This window comes from Nestor notabilis, unplaced genomic scaffold (genome assembly GCF_000696875.1).
Source record: "Nestor notabilis isolate BGI_N333 unplaced genomic scaffold, ASM69687v1 scaffold5000, whole genome shotgun sequence".
Lineage (NCBI taxonomy): Eukaryota > Metazoa > Chordata > Aves > Psittaciformes > Psittacidae > Nestor > Nestor notabilis.
In genome coordinates, this window is record NW_009911431.1 from 13,215 (window position 1) to 30,223 (window position 17,009).

Here is a 17,009-nt window from a genome sequence, read left to right on the forward strand (position 1 = left end):
ACCTGTGGAGCAGGTGCCAGATGCTGGACAAATGGTCCCTTTCTCAGTCCATCTGGTTGGCTTGGCTGAAAGGGCTTGTGGTTTTTTCAATTGTTTTGTTTTGGTTAGTTTTTTTACAGGGTTTGGTTGGTGGTTTTCTTAGTTCTCTCGTCCTGCTCATCGTGCTGGGACTTGTAGTCTTTCATTCTAGACCCAGCTTCAACCAACACGTCTTTCGCAAATGTAAAGTTGAATGATTCTACCTCTTCCTGTACCTGTCCTGACCATTAAGGATGTTAGCTTTTCTAGACAAAAAAAGCAACAGATGATGTATTTGTGTAACTGTTAGTATCACATTATGCAGATGCAGCTGCGTGGCGGGGGAAGGGAAGTTGGTGGCATTAATGTATTCAGTGTGACTGAACAACAGCACTGCTTTCTATTTTTCCATTAGCAGCTCCATTGCTCTAAACGACGGTGGAGTGAAGGACCTGCCGTGGGCACTGAACTTCCAAGGACACTCTCCTTGGATATTTCATACTGGCATAGTACGCCTCTGCTGGGTAAGACCTTGTGGTGTTGGACATTTTCCTCTCTCTCCTGAAATATAAAGGGTTGATAGAACAGTATCAGTGGTGCTAAACATGCTGGTAGAGAGTGGAATATCTGTCATCCGTCTGTTTCTACATGTAATCCAGGGGGCTGAACCATGTTTATAATGCTTGCAATGAAGGGCCTGAAAAGATGGCTGTCTGTCAGCCTAACAGGAGTCCCTAAAAGCTTGAGGAACCATTGGTATAAATCGTACATCCAAGTGCTTTCCTGACAAGAAGCTTGCCAGTCTGGATCAAGAGGGCTTGAGTTATGTTCTTCCTTTTCATTCTGACTGGCACACACCAAGATAGCAAAAGATGTCCTGCTACTGAGCTGAGGTCAGTCCTTGTTTTAAAATTTAAACAGGTACCATAGCTACTGAGAACCAAACAATTGTATTTTCTGATTTCTCATGCATTCATGAGTTGTTCCTTCCAGTATCTGAAGGGGGCCTACAAGGATGCTGGAGAGGGGCTCTTCATCAGGGGTTGTAGTGATAGGACAAGAGGTAATAGGTTCAACCTCAAACAGGGGAAGTTTAGGTTAGACATAAGGAAGAAGTTCTTCACAGTGAGGGTGGTGAGGCACTGGAATAGGTTGCCCAAGGAAGTTGTGAATGCTCCAACCCTGGAGGTGTTCAAGGCCAGGCTGGACAGAGCCTTGGGCAACATGTCTAGTGTGAGATGTCCCTGCTCATGGCAGGGGGGTTGGAACTAGATGATCTTAAGGTCCTTTCCAACCCAAACCATTCTATGATTCTGTGTTTGTACTTCCCTGTGACTCTCAAGCCTTACAAATATTAAAAGCTGCTGACAGATGTGCAGTGCAGGGCCACAGAACTGCAGAGTGCCTGTGGGATTTTATAGACAAAGCATTTCTTCCAGCAGTAAGCTAGCACAACAGAGTCTCTCCTCACACGAACTACAAAATGCTTAAACATAGTTCTACACCATAGTGGGGGAAATAAAAGAAGTTCTTGGTTGGCTGCATGTGTTCCATACAAGAGCACTCTGCAAGGGCTGTTTCAGTGGGCCAACTTGGAGTGTTCTTGCAACGTGCTGTAATATCACGATACGGCCATAAATAAGGCAGGTATTCTCAGCTTGCACCAGTTGAGTATTGATGCAGTAAAAAAGATCTATTTCCCAGCCCTCTCTGCCACACAAAACAACTCACTACAACAAAGCTGTCCTATGTGGAAGTTTCTATAACCTGACTGATGGAAAACTCCTGTCCCCAGGTGCTACAGACTCTCCACATACAAAATATATTTGGGCCACGTAACCACAACCCTTTCATACAAAGATGGAAGCTGCTTTAATGTAAATCTGTGCTTTGTTGGTCTGCTTCTTGTTTATATTTGACTTAGTCAAAACCTGACATGTGACTAAGCCCAACCTTGCCAGTGACCACTGCCCTTCACACGTGTCTCTCTTCACAGATGCTCTGAACTTGGAAACCTCATGCACAAATAACCCTCCTGAGCACGGCTGGGATCAGCCTTGTAGACAGAACTCTGACAGCTGTGTGTTTGAAAGCTGCCATCCAGGACATGTGTCCACTCCAGATGTGACATCAGTGGGGCACAGGTAAGATGCAGAATAACCGCTTTGGGGTGAAGGATGGAAGAGTCCATGGGATTTAGTAGGCTCCAAGGTAAAACTGTACCCCCAGCACATGCTGAGTTCAATGGCAGGCATCTCTTATAGAAAATACTGGACGCTTGGTGGTCAGCTAATGGTGTTGTGGGGTAGCACTTTGCTTCTATTCACAAAATATTCAAACTCTTTACTGAAACCAGCCAAAGACAGTGATGGCGTTTCCATTTCATCCTGGAGAACTGAGGCTTGATGTAGGCATTCTTGGGTTTATTTTCACTATTTAATTCACAACTGACATTCCCATTCAGGTGTCAACAACTCAAAGCCAGTAGGATTTTACAAATTTTTTTTTTTCCAGAGTGTAGAGCAGGAATTATGATGCCCGTGGTTATCAAGCTGCCTCCTTAGGTCTTTAAAATAGAGATTGAACTGTTTAGGATTATGAAATCTAGCTAACTATTGTCGGTGAATATTTTAAAAGATAAGGATGATCCTGAAGATGCAGACAGGCAGTCTGCAGCAAAACTCAGCAGCTCTTGAAGCTTTTGCCATGGGTTTTCTGTAGAGTTGTGCAGTGTGGAGGAGGTTGGGAGGACTGGTGGTGGTTCTTGCTGTTTGGGGGAGGAGAGATTGATGTTAGTGATGAATTTGCCTTTCTCTGGGAGACCAGCTGTCTGAGTATACAGATAGTGGTAACTTCAGCTGTTATGTGCTTAAGGAAAATGGGCAATATATCTCACTGTTGTTTGGGCAATATGCAAATAACATGTATATTGCTAGGTGGAAAATATGCTCTGCTGGTAACTGTACTGATGCAGACCTTCCTGTTTCCATTACAATGATGGACTCTTCACTTACTGAGGTGAGTGCTGTCTCTAATGCCTGAAATGTGGTTGTGAATGGATTCAAGCATTTAGTGCCTTACTCAGATCCAGATTGAGCAGCTATAAATCAGCACTGCTCCAAGGCGGATAGAGCTGGCATCAGTCAGCAGGGTGCTGTGACATCTTGTTGTGTGGAGTAGTCCCTTCTATTTGGGCACAGTTCTAGAATACTGTAGTTATAGACCCAAATGTCATAATGTTCACATGCATCTGGGTCATGCTTTTAGCTGGGGGAGTATTTTAAATGTGGTTTCAAGGCTTGAGACGGTGCTGTTTCTGCAGTAATACTCGTTTCTGCCAGGGAAGTCTGAGTGATTTCACTCTTCTTATCCACCCGCAAGAAGCCACAGGATGTGTTAGCTGTGAATGCTGCCTTTCTCTGCACTTTCTCCCACGGCTATCATGTAACAGCTGACACCCGACATCTTTGCTGTATGAAAATTGTCCTTCAGCTGATGCGTTCAGATATGCCTCCATTGCTGTACTGAATCCTGCATCTACAGCTTGAGCTTTCTCATGGCAACAGCAAGATGAGCTGCAGCTCAGCACACCTAGCTGTGCTCTGTGCTCAGTGCCACAATGCTCAGTACTGAAACCTGGACCTCATCCCTGCCACGCATCAGGGCTTCTAATTGGCTTTACAAAATCTAGTACTGGTGGTGATGATGGAAGAATATTGGTCAGTGGTTTCTGTGAACCTGGAAATAACCTTTGCAAGACTGTGAGCAGGCAACCTCAGACCTGCATCAGACCTGTGTGGTACCTGCAAGTGCAGCAGTGGTCTGGCTGTAGAGGCAAATCAAGGCGCAAAGTGCAGTGAGGGTAAAAAGTAAGAGTGGGGTTGCTGGTGGTTTCAGCACACTGCTCAGCTGTGATAGAGCAGGTGAGGAACTCCAAGCTTGTGCTGTTACTATTTAAGCTACCCTAAAGGGGAGAATCTTAAGGGCTCCAGCTTTATCCAGTCCTTCAGGAAAGTCATAGCCTTGCAAAGTTGTTTGAACTGACTGTGCTTCATTTTTCTGGAGCTTTCTGTAATTCCAGTTAAGGCCAGAAATGTCATTATCCATTTCTGCTTTTTTTTTTCTTTTTTAAATATAGACTTTCCATATGAATGTTCCAGAGGGGGAGGAAATTAAAATGTTAAGGCTTGCCCCAGAGAAAAGGCAAATGGGCTGTGTCCAGTATCAGTTCTCAAAACTGTGACATGCAGCAAAATTTGAATATCCTTGTCTAATAGGAAAAACCTCCCTAGTTTTTTGTTTTGTTTTATTACACTGTGGTTGCAGTTGTGTTTGTGCAGACTGAATCCTTCAGTGTGTAAGTAACTCAAATTATTTTGTGAAAATGTTGTCACTGTAGGAGTTCAGAGGTTGTTTAATAAAGGAGCTCCTGTGAGGGCCAGATGAAGCTTGGGCTTCTTATACTTGCTTTGATTTATAAATGTGAAAGCTGCATCACATTCTAAAAACCAGATGATAGGCCTTCCAAATGTTAATTCTTGTTTGGGAGGAGTTACACAAGACTGTGGTCAAAATTTGTCTGCTTGGATCATTATGATTATCGAAGGGATGAAAGGGAGAAAAGTGATTAGGAATGTTCTGCAGGATCTTCTTTGACACAGTCCTTTTCTCAGGAGGAAGAATTGTTCTCTAATGCCCTGTGTAAACAGGTTTTATTAGGAAATCTAGAATGCTGGGGTTTCTTCTTGGTGGTGTGTTTTCTGTATAAGCGTACCCTGTGCAATCTGTGACAGCTCACAATCCTAATAGTATGGGGTTTTAAAAACTTAATTGAGGATTTTCCTTCGCTGCCAACAGAAAGCAGCAATGTGATTACTTGGAGTGGGAGAAAGCATGTAGAACAACGTATTGCTTTAGTCTGTTCTAGGCTGGTTGGTTGGTTTGAGTGGTGGTGGGGTGTTCTTTTTAAATACCCTCTAGATTTCTTTTGCTTTCGTTTTAACATGCTATTCATTTTCACCTTCTTTGCCAATATTCCTGTAGAACTAATGGCCTGAACAAGGCAAATGCAATGCTGTACTTCCTTCAGCTTAATAGAGAATTCAAATATGAACAAAAATAGCCTGGATTTGCATTAGAGGAAACACGTGGCTGGCTGGGGCAAGGTTCTGTGGATGCAGCCAAGTTCTGATATGGAAAGGAGAGAGAAGGCACTTTCTAATGCTGGGAGCGGTCTCAGAAGAGATCAGAGGTTCTTGGTCACCTCCTTTTCCTCTTTGCTGACTTTTCTGGGTCCTCTGAAGATGTTTCAGGAGGGAGAGAATATACCAGAACATAGATGATTGCTTGCTGACATGGTTTTCTGTTGTCCCCATCTTCAGTAGTGCTTTTGGATGCTTGATGTATAGGGAGCCACCCAAAGCTGGCTATAGCCTCATACCTTCTCTGCCCGGAGATAGGTTTGTGCTTGTTTGTTTTTCCTATTCAGCACTCCTTTTCAGCAGTGGAGTTCATCACAAGTAATTATTAACGTAACACTTTAAACCTCTCTTTCACTCTGTATTTTCACTCATAAAGAGAGACCAGTCTAACAATTGAATAGCAAGCTGGAGTTATCCAGGGTAAAATGAGGAAGAGGGATATTTCCTGTTCAGTGTCTCCCTTGACATATTAAAAGCCTTAAGAGGATATTGGTTTTGTCTGTGATGCGATAAGGCTTGGGTGCAGAATTGCACTGTAGCAGATAAAGGAACATGAACAAAACTACAGACCAGCATTTAACTGCTTAATTCCTCTCTGCTGTTTGTATAAAAAAGAGGAGGCCTGAAGCCTTCTGAAGTAGCTAGGAGGTTATTATACATGATATTGAAAACCTAGTGTCATTCAAAGCCACTAAAACATACAGTACAATATATATCGTATAATGGTTTGGGTTGGAAGGGAACTTTAAAGACCATCTGGTTCCAAACCCCTGCCATGGGCAGGGTCCCCTTCCCCTACATACAAGTTTTCTGTCTTCTGAATCATCTGCTTGGTTGAGCCATTAATAGCAACACTTCTGTTAAGTTTAATTTATTGTTTAAACAAACCTGACATCTATAGCAAATGAAGCTCTGTGAGCCTCGCTTGTAGGGTTTGAGGTCAAGGCCTAGAAAATGGATTTAACTTGATGCCCAGCATTAAGATAGAACAGTGGTGTGGTAACACATACATTGGTCACTTGAAAATGTGAGTTAGAAGCAAAACATGAAGTCTGGAACCAAAATACATCTCTCTGATTCTTCTGAGATAAGACTTCTGCAGAAGCATAGTTATTGCTCCTAACGATGATAACATGCCAAGCTACATATTTATGTATGGGTGCCTTTAGAGTAGCAGAAGAATCTGCGCTCCCCATATAGTTTGTCAGTGCTGAAATAATTCAGGCACAGCTGGGGAATTAAGAATTTGACATACAAATTTTCTACTCGCACAGCAAGCCTTTCCCTGATACTAACTCTTCTCTCTTTCCATTAAGATTGACTGTGCAGAGCCACCACTACCAGCCAATTTGATCACATCCAGGTCAGGTTTTGTGTGAGCTTTTGAAAGCCTTTATTAAGATTGTATAATATGGATAAGTATCTGAAATAATTTTGTTTTGGCAGTGATCACTTAACTTCATGCCAGGAAGTTCTTACATACTCTTTGGAAAGCACTGCACCAGTAACAGGTAAGCCCTTAATTTGGGGCACAAATGTGTGAACCTTTTGCACTGAAATCTTGGAAAATAGCTATGTTCAAGCCTGCACATTAACTAAACAGTAAGAGCTCTGTCTTCTCTTGCCTGATGTTGCAGGCCGCCTCATTATAGACAAAAAATCACCCAAGAGCTCACGTGAAAAAGAGGAAGATGTGCCAACTTCTGTAGCAATGGAGAAAAACAGCAATAAGAATCCAGCTGGTCCTGTATCAGGTACAGTAACTGCCGCAGCATGCTGGCACTAGTGCAGTGCAGAAATGGCTTGCTTCAAGGACATGGAATCATAGAATAATTAGGGTTGGAAAGGACCTTAAGAACACCTAGTTCCACATCTTTGAAGTGAGGAAGCTGAGTAAGAAAAATAACTTGCGAATTTCTATTCTTGCAAATATTTTCACCTGCAAGTGCCCTCAACCCCTTCTGAAACTCTAAGTAGGAATAAGGTTTATCTACTTGCAGGAGGCTGGTAGCTGACAGCACAGCAAGAAGTAAACAGGAAATAACTTAGTGAAAACTTGATGATTTCTCAGCTGGCAAAATATTGCGTGGGTACTAAACCCCAGGTAATTTTAGGAGGAGAGAGAATGTTTTCATGGTTTTTAAAAATTCAAGGGCACAGCTAGACTAAATAACACTTCCCTCTCTTTCAAAATGAATGCTTAGTGCACCAGAAGCTGGGAAGGGTCAACAGGAGAGATGAGGATAGGCCTTTGTGTGCAGTTTTGGCTTTTGCTATAGCCATAAACACCCAGAAGATGTATTTTTACCAGATCTGATGGTGCTTTTTCCCCCTAAAGACTAATAGCAAAACAAAACTGGAGTAGTGTACACAGTGTATTTAAGCTATTTTTAAAAAAGCTGAACTGCATAAGTAACACAGGATATATCTGCATGCTTGTTTGTAACCATTTTTTAACCTTTACCTAAATATAAGACTCTCATCACTTTTTGTTTGGTTTTGTTTCTTTCTTTAGTACTATCTTCCTGAACTCTAATTCAGTCCCCTTCACTTAAACATATTTTCTTTCTACTGATTTGCCTCTACTGCTAATTTTCATATGTGGTCTAGGTGTCTTTGCAAGTAGGAAACAGATATGCAAAACAGATCAGAAAGAGTCCAAATAACTTTAAAGTCTGAGAATCCTGCTGCCTGTTGTACATCTCTGAAAAGAAAGTGATTCTAGTATTAGAACAGAGACACTGAATCTCCACTTGTGTATTTTGCTGGGACAACACAATGTCTTCTAAAGGTGCTTGAGAGCCAGGTCGGATATATAGGGCTCCTGTAAAAATCAGCAGGGTCATAAGGGAGTGCTAAGCAGAGGTTAGGTGGGTTTCTTTTTTCCTGTACTGTTTCTTTGGCCTGCCTCTGTGTGGGGGTGTGTGTTTGACTACATAAACAGAAAAGAAAAAAAACCATCTACAAAAAGATGTTCTAGAAGGTATAAATAGCTGCGAGAGTTACTGCTACGCCAGTAACCAGTGTGACTTGAAGGCTTTCTTCAGTGTCTTAAGTATTTTCCTTCTGAAATGTCTTTAATAGTTGTCTTCCTGGAGGTTACTTTTTGCCAACGAGAATCACAGAATGGTTTGGGTTGGAAAGAAACTTAAGACCATCCAGTTCCAACCCCCTGCCGTGGGCAAGGACCCCTTCCACTAGACCAGGTTGCTCCAAGCCCCATCCAACCTGGCCTTGAACACTGCCAGGGATGAGGCAGCCACAGCTTCTCTGGGCAACCTGTGTCAGTGTCTCACCACTCTCATAGTGAGGAACTACTTCTTATATCTAATCTAAACCTCCTTTCTGTCAGTTTAAAGCCGTTCCCCCTTGTCCTATCCCTACATGCCCTTGTCAAAAGTCCCTTTCCAGGTTTCTTGTAGCCCCTTTAGGTACTGAAAGCTGCTGTAAGTTCTCCCACCACCTTTTCTTCTCCAGGCTGAACAACTCTCTCAGCCTGTCTCCATAGGAGACGTGCTCCAGCCCTCTGATCATCATCTATTATCATCCTAAAGCTTTCCTATATTGTGGCACTTGAAAGTTTATGTTGCATTTGAACTGGCTTTATCAGCTCCTGAAATTACCAGTTCATCACCACTCATCTTCTGGGAAAGTTATTTTGTTGGCTCCATCAACACCCCGCTAGTTCCAATTTTAGATACAAAGGGACAGTCCAAGGGGCAGACTTACGTTTGGAGCTGATGGACACCTGAAATACCACAGTTGTAGGCATTTCATGACCTGGTTGCGCTCAAGCTTCTGGTAACAGCAGCTGAAGTAGCATCTATTTCTTGACTTCATCTGATATCCCATAACGTGAAAGACAATTACAAATACTCATCACTTCTGTTAGTTTGCACGTGAGATTTTTCCTACGTGTTCCTCTGCTTATAGAATTCTAAATGAAAACTCATTACAAAATCTTTCAAATAAATTAAAAAAAAAATCAAAAATCCCTATGCTGGAAAAAAAGGAAATTTATTTATCCACAGGAATATTAATGTATCTTGTACAACTTCAACTAGAGCAACTACAACCAGCAGCAATACTTGTAGACATGTAACACTTCTTATTGGGATTTTTGCCAAGCCAAATACAATTATCATCACGTTACTTTCCTTATGTTTTTATAGCATTCCTTGCTGCTGCCTCTCCTTAATGCCTTCTCATTTGCTGCATTTCTTGTAGCCCTGTTGGTCCATGGCTACTAGACTGGGTGTGGAGTCTTGCTTTGTTTTGATGGTTACATCTGGTTTGGGGAATGTTTCTTCCCAGGAGCAGATGTGACCAAGAAGAAGGAATTCTGCCCCACAATGGAAGAACACAAAACTGCCTTTCAAAACGTTTTGAAGCAAGAGCTGGTAAGAGTCCTACTGACAGTGAAATATAGAACTGGTTTGGCTGAGTGGTGATGAAGACAAACACTGCAGGAGGGGACTGGTCCCTTCAGCGGTGGTGTGGCCCTTCCCCTGCAGTAACTACTTTCTGATATGCCTTTAGGAGGTGGGGCAGGAGAAGAAAAATCATAAAGAGCAGAGTGAGGAAGCACCAGCTGTGGTCCCCAGTAGGAAAGGTAAGAGGCGCTTGCTGAACATATTCGTATAACTCATTGGCACGCATGCCTTGGGCACCAATGTCAAGACCTGTGTAAAGAGGTGCAGAGAACTGCCTGCCCCACACCTGTTATGCGGGGGGGATTGTTTTAAAGAATAATAACTGCAGTTAGAGATCAAAATAGATTAGCTCTGGAGAGAAGGAAAATGTTATTGTGAGAAATCTGCTTTTCTGACTTCTACAGATACTGATCTAACCAGCTCCATCTTCCTCTGGACAAGCTTCCTTAGGAGCTGCAAAGGAGTTGGGATATGTGAAACAGTCCTGGCATGCCTGCTCTCCCCAAAGATTTGTAAAGCAGCATCCTATATGCTAGCTAGAGCTTAGAGTAATGTGATACAGATAAGCAGGATGGCATTTCCATTTAACTGTGCTTAGGTATCTCCACTCTTCTAGTCACTTCCTGAACCTATAGGCTGAAGACTTAAGCCAAAACCTATAATTAACTATTCCTGTACTAACAGATGTCAGTTGAAGCCAACTAAACAGCTAACTTTTGCGGCTTTTCACAAGTGTCAGTGCTGTGCTGTCTTACTGATGCTCTAACCCTGATATACTCTGAGGTACCCAAGTTGTTTTTATTGGCAAAAGCTTAACGCTGACAATCTTTAACAGTGGCTTCTGTTGAATTTTAAAAGACATTTTCCACAAGCTGCTTTGAAAAGGCTGTTTCTTCACTGTTGTCTGAGAACTTCTTTGTCTCTCTTCTCAGGTAGTTCACCCACTGCAGGTGGCATTAAAGGAGATAAAACAAAGCAAAATGAGTCGTAAGTGGTTTGACTTTCAACGATCACCTGCAGGTATGAATTTAAAGCTGCAGTCTGTTACATGATTGTTTCTTCTTATCCTACAGTGACTCCCCTAATGAGAAAGAAGTGGAGGTAAGTCTTGATTGCTTATATCCTGAAGTATCTCAGGCCAAAGAAAGATTTTGTAGATAAGCCCTGATTAATATCTTGTCCTATATAAAAGAACAATGCTGAGTAGCTTAAATTGGATGTATTTCTATAATTTGGCTTCTGAAATCTGTCTTTCCAAGTGCAATGGAAACTTTGGAAGGGATGGGGTGGAAAAAGGTAGAAGTCTTTAAAACTGAACAAAAGATTTGTCACCACTGAAACATTTGCTGGCAAGCTTGAAGGAGCATAGCTGTGACCTCCTCCCAGGCAGAATGTGCTGATTGAAGACAGTTTTGTTAAAAGACACAGATGGCACGCTGTGTGCTGCCAGGATATCACCTATTCTGGCTGCAGATTATTTCCCCCATCACTACAGATGGGAAGACTGGCTTTGGGGAAAGCAGCCATGTTCACTTCCTCTTCTGTATCTCCCCTATAATTTTGTTCAGGGGGTGTAGTCCTAAATGTCATGTTTGTACCCAAATCTCCTTTAAAAGCTTTGGCATCACTGGGTTATTCTGAAATCTTTTCCTCTCCTGTAACAGGCTGAATTTCTGAGATTGTCTTTAGGCTTTAAATGTGACTTGTTTACCTTGGACAAGAGAGTGAGACTTGAAGAAAGATCCCGAGACTTGGCTGAAGAAAACTTGAAAAAGGAGATCACAAATGCTCTAAAGATGTTAGAGGTTAGTATTGGCCAAGGCTGGTAGGGTGGGTGGAACAGTTGTGAAAGTGTCTCTCAACAGAGTGCTTTTTAGAATGAGTGTGTGTGTAATACATTAAGTTCTGAAGTGATGCGACTCAAATAGGAAAGACTTAGCACTTTAGAGGTGACCTTCATCTGAGTGTATTGTGTGCCCAGGCAGTGGGCAACCTTTCTATTGTACAAACACCTGGTAAGAACCCCTGTCTTCAGCTGATTCTATGCCAGGTAAGCTGAAGCCTCTGCCCACAGGTCTGTAGTCAAGTTACACTGATTGAGAATGTTGGATGCTGATCTTGTGACTCTGTGGGTCTGAACACAACTCCTTAGGACCACCAGCTGAGGTCACCCTTCTTTCTCTCCTAACAGTTCACACTGGTTTTCTTACCAATATTCCCTTTAGGCTTTAGTTTCTTTGTGTGAAGAAGATAACCAAGCACAGGAGATCATTAAGAAGTTGCAGAAAAGCTTGCACTTCCTTAGCCAGTATGCAGCCCGAGTTGCCAGTAGAGCAGAGATGTTGGGAGCTATTAATCAGGTAACTGCTTCCATGTAAATGTATTTTGTACAAAGTTAAAAGCTTCCAGATGTAAAGAGGTAACGGTATCTGTTTGCTAGGTTTCTGGTTCCAGAATTAGATTTGGGAGTCTTGTGTTTGTAATGCTGACCGACCAGTACAGCTTAGTCCTGGCTTTCTCTTCACAGATCACTGTTTGTGTTGTTATAAAGAGTCCCAGGCACTGCGAGCAGCTACAGTGCACTAGCATTGTGCAAAAACACACAACAGAAATGTGGTCCTGATTTAAAACAAAAAGAGCACCAAACAAACAAAAGTCCAAAAAGAGAATTTGTAGCAGAGGGATCCATACAATAGAGAGCACAAGAATACAGTATGGTAACAATAGTCTTGATGCTCAAATGGCATTTCTGTGCCCTATGGAAAGGGCAGCTAATAAGCTAAGTGTATGGAAATTTACAAAGACCTGCTCAAATGTTTTGTGTAATCTTGTATAATGCCAAATAACAGCATGAAAATATGACTTGGCAATACCAGCAAATGCGTGGTGGCAGCTGAAACTGTAGATCAGAGAAAGAGATGAGGAGGAGTTGTAGAGGCTCAGAAAATGAAGACTAATTTATTTTAGGATAAGAGTAATCACTGGAGAAATGAGACCTGTGTAACTTGGGCATGTGTTGAGAGATGGGTTGTAGTGACACTTTGAAAGGGTGGACAAAGATGAGAGGGTGCTTTAACACAGTGATACAAGATGAGAGTAAATGGTTAAGGGGGGAGGAGGGGGAAAGTAATAACATCTAAACATGATGAAGTTCCTCAAAGAGCTGTTTCTTTTTTTCTACTGCATTTGCTTGATTAGGAGAGCCGTGTCAGCAAGGCTGTGGAAGTAATGATTCAACATGTGGAAAATCTGAAGCGCATGTATGCAAAAGAACATGCAGAACTTGAGGAGCTGAAACAGGTTCTGCTCCAGAATGAGAGATCCTTTAGTTCTCTTGGAGATCGAGGTACCTAAGAAAAGCTGATTAATCTTTCCTCTTTCTGGCACCTGCCAGATAGACCCTTAAAGTTGAAACATAACATCTGAGGTGGTGGTGTTATGACTATTGTACCTCCATTCCTAAAACTAGAGGGGAAAATTAGCAATTTACTAACAGCACTAGAATCACCCCTCTGAGATTAAACTTGTATGTAAACTGTCATGAATCTCAGGGTGGGGGAAACATTGCAAATATGCACTAATGTTCTGTCTCTTTTTAATACACTGCATGTGGTCGTGATAATCTTACTCCTTGAGAGCAGTAAATTTGGGTGCTCGCTCACACTGAAGCATTTCTAGTAGCTATTTGTAGGTTGCTGAGCTTTGACTGCTCTCCACGGTTGCTTCCTGCTCTTCTCTAAATATGAATTACAGACTCCTGAACTGCAGGTGCTCTGAACTTCCCCTTCTAAGCAGGCGGTACAATGGTCAGGTTTTAAGATGTGCACTTGCAGCTTTGCCAGAGAAGAATTAAATTCTGCTGAAAAATAGGGCATGTATTTTAAAAACAGAAAGGGCAGTCTTACACACCACTGAAACACTTGCGGAAGCCTTCTGAATTGCAGGCTGTTCCTTACTGACTGTAAAAGATTGTCCTCGATAATACATTTAATACAACAGACATCAATGTTTGTAGCGTATGTAAAATACATGAATATTATGAACTTATCTAATGAAATAGAAAACTTTCTCCTAAAATTTAATTTCTGCTTTCTGGGAGTACCCTGATATACTCTGCTTACACAGACGTGGCAAAGTCAGACCCCTAGTTGCAAACAAAGTTTGCTGCATTCCTGTAAGCCTTTCTGGTGTTTGATCTCTTCACAGATGAATCTACGAATAAAAAGCTACCAAATTCTTTTAACTTTAAGGTAATGGCTCTTACAGCCTAACATGAAATGTCAACTGTTTTTAAGTGTGTGTGTTTGTGTTTTTTCTTTGCTTTGTTGCGTGCTGGTGCTCTGCTATATGCTTGACTTGGTGGGCTTCTGTCTCAAATTTTCAATATAGCTGTGCTCTCATGCAGTGGTTAAGAAATATTGTTCATGTGTCTTTCTTTCATTGGGGTTGGCACAGAAAGATGGAAAAATAGATGGAAGCAATTCAAATTGCCTGGGAATTCCTTCATAGGGGAATTTGAACACATTCAGTTGTATTTTGCTGGAAGCTGTGTAGCCAGCCACACTTCAGATATTTAGGGGGAATAAAGTATTTAATGTGGAAAGATGCACCTTTAAAGAATACGTTTTGGGCTGCGCTTGTGATGTGATTTGATTCTTCTACGTGTGTCACTTGAAGCTAAGTATCAACATCTATTTTTTTTCAATACAGTTTGTATAAAAACATATGGTATGTTATGTGATCAGTGAGTAATCCAGTCATTCCTTGATAGAGTCAGTAATGCCTCTTATTTGTATAGCCATCATCCCTACGAAGAGTTAGCATTGCAGCATTGCCTAGGAGTGCTGGAAGTGCAGGTATTGGGTTGCAGCTGGTAAGTAAGGGTTCTCAGGTGGTGAGGTGCTTGATCTTCTCAAAACTGGCTGGGCTGAAGCATGAAATTCCCAGTGCAGTAAGTGTCCAACTTCTTCTCCAGGCCCAACTCCATGAATCCGATGGAGATGAACGGAGTGATAGATTCAACAGGAGATCAAGCAGCTGGTAAAGTTACTTGGGCTTGCCTTTAAATAGAGTTAAATATTCTAACTGTGCCTGTATTAAGCAGCTTATGGAGCATCTTGAGGTATAATAATGTTTACGTTAGAGCTTTGCATTAGTTTTACATGCTTCAGTAGGTAAATGAGCTTTTGGGACTAAACACTACAGCCCTTTTTTATGTGGTTTTTCTTTCTTTTTTCTTTTTTATTAAGGGTTGAGAGCTTTAAAAAAAAATTACCTTAACTCTCTTGCTTTAGATCTATAATATGAAATCCAGGCAGTTGGCATTGATGGATTTTGGGTTTGGGTTTGGGCTTTTTTGTTATTTTGGATTTTTTTTGTTTTTGTGGGTGGGTTTGTTCACTTTTTGCTTTAAGAATCCTAAGATCAGGCATCTAATTTTGAAATTTGTCTAAGGCCTACCCAAATAAGTAGACTACTACTGAATTTCAAGTGTTCAGTGCCAGGCTGGACAGAGCTTTCAGAAACCTGGTCTAGTGGAAGGTGTCCCTACTCATAGCAGGGAGTTGGAACTAGATGATCTTTAAGGTCCCTTCCACACCAAACCATTCTGATTCTGTCAATTTCTAATCATGCGGAAATTAAAGCAAATTTCTTTAAAATACGACAGGGGGCGACTAGGAGCAAAGCAAAATGAGAAGCGTCCTTCGCTACAGCGGTTCATTAGCACGTATTCCTGGGCTGAGTACGAAGACTTACATTCTGAAACAAAGTAAGTCCAACAGCAGCCTCCTCTGTGTTGTGCAGGGTTGGCTGGTTTGTTTTTAATGAACTCTTGACTGTCCACCGCCTGATCAAGGGTATAAAGTCAAATTCTTGTGAGCTGTGTCAAACTGAATGCTTGATTGAAAAGCTTTGGGACTGTTGGTGCTTGCTTACAGAAATGAGCACTCGGAATCACCTGCTGAAGCACAAGAACCATCCAGGAAGGAAAGTGTCTCTGAAAACGGAAAACATGCATCAAAATGGAACCTAGAGTCAGCGTAAGTTTTCTCACATCATTGTGAGGCAAAGCAGTGTTTGGGTGGTGGATGTGGGAAGAAGAAACAAGGAAGAAGGTTTGGTTATTAATGCCCACTTCTTAAACCAACTGAGAATGAGTAATCTCAGATGCTGGAGATTCTCCCCACCAGGGATTCATTACTAATCTTAAATGGTGAGGTAAAGAGAAGCTTCATGCTATGATCCCACCTCTTTTGGTGACTGTGCCAGCTGTTACAGCTAGGCTACCAGGTCATGCTGACATGTACTCTTGTAAAAATGATCAAGGAGTTGAGGCTTGTGCAAAACTTCCCAGCAGTTTTGGCACACACTGAGACATAAGTAGTTACCAGGACTGACTCCAGACTATTCCAGTTAATTTCACTGAGTATCTCGAGTCCAGGAAGAGAGTGCTCTCCTGAAGAAGTGCCCCTTGGAAGCCTCTGCCTGACAGGAAAGCAAGTCTGCTGTCTCTGCAGAGAAACTGTTTATTCCATACAACTATACAATACTAAGCCTCCACTGTGAGCATTTCTGATCAAGGGGGAGACAGTTATGCTAGTGTCTAAAACCAAGAAGACAGCAAGAAAAATAAAATTTTCTTTCTACTGTTTGATGAAGGACAGAGGTACCCAATGTCATGAGAGGTCTGGGATTTGGACAGTCAGGGTAAGACTTCTCCCTAGCCTCAAGGAAGGCACCAAACCCCCAGAAAACAGTAAAACTATGAGGTCAGCACTTTCAGTGTTTGCTACAAGCAAGATTTCTTGATGAGCTTGCAAGGCAGCTTTTCTGAATCCTCTTCTGAAAGAGACTTAAAAGTTGGGTCAGTGTCCTAAATAGCTGATCAAGAACTTGCTTACCTGAAGTCTGCATTTTTAAACCCAGAATACAAGCTACCACTGTACACAGCTCTTGATACAACCACCACCTTGTCACTTTTGATAGTAAAGGATCTGTATGCTTGTTTGTAGGGTCTGGTTTGCTTTAGGGTTTTCTGGGCGTGGGGTATGAAAAGCACTTCCAAATTTTGAAGAAGAACTGAACCCCTCTATGTCTTGCTCTTCTGTGCAGGTGCAATTTAATGTCATCGTGGGTATCCCATTTCAAGGCTTCCTTTTCCAACGCTAACAAAACTCTCTGGATTTCCGTTTCCATCCTGGTACTGCTCGCTGCTCTCACAAGCTTCCTCACTGGGCTGTCTCTTCAGAGACCAGCAGATGCAGCACCTGTAGGCACCAGGGACTCCTGGACTTCACTACAGCAACTGCTGTGGCCATACACAGGACTCCAACACAAAGGACCACCCCCAGTATAA

The 17,009-nt window shown here is 42.1% G+C and overlaps 1 protein-coding gene across 1 annotated transcript in view; it reads left to right on the top strand.

The window, feature by feature from the left end:
• The window catches only part of LRMP (lymphoid-restricted membrane protein), a gene marked incomplete at its 5' end in the record, with an annotated part of 29,327 nt that extends 12,318 nt beyond the window's left edge, over positions 1-17,009 (top strand). Inside the window, 14 exons of the mRNA XM_010014689.1 lie at positions 6,857-6,973; positions 9,534-9,619; positions 9,759-9,831; positions 10,585-10,639; positions 10,726-10,753; positions 11,317-11,457; positions 11,878-12,012; positions 12,851-12,998; positions 13,859-13,902; positions 14,451-14,525; positions 14,628-14,692; positions 15,321-15,422; positions 15,592-15,693; positions 16,766-17,009. Of these exons, the coding sequence (XP_010012991.1) occupies positions 6,857-6,973; positions 9,534-9,619; positions 9,759-9,831; positions 10,585-10,639; positions 10,726-10,753; positions 11,317-11,457; positions 11,878-12,012; positions 12,851-12,998; positions 13,859-13,902; positions 14,451-14,525; positions 14,628-14,692; positions 15,321-15,422; positions 15,592-15,693; positions 16,766-17,009 (1,415 nt within the window). The remainder of the gene's footprint in view (positions 1-6,856; positions 6,974-9,533; positions 9,620-9,758; positions 9,832-10,584; positions 10,640-10,725; positions 10,754-11,316; positions 11,458-11,877; positions 12,013-12,850; positions 12,999-13,858; positions 13,903-14,450; positions 14,526-14,627; positions 14,693-15,320; positions 15,423-15,591; positions 15,694-16,765) is intronic.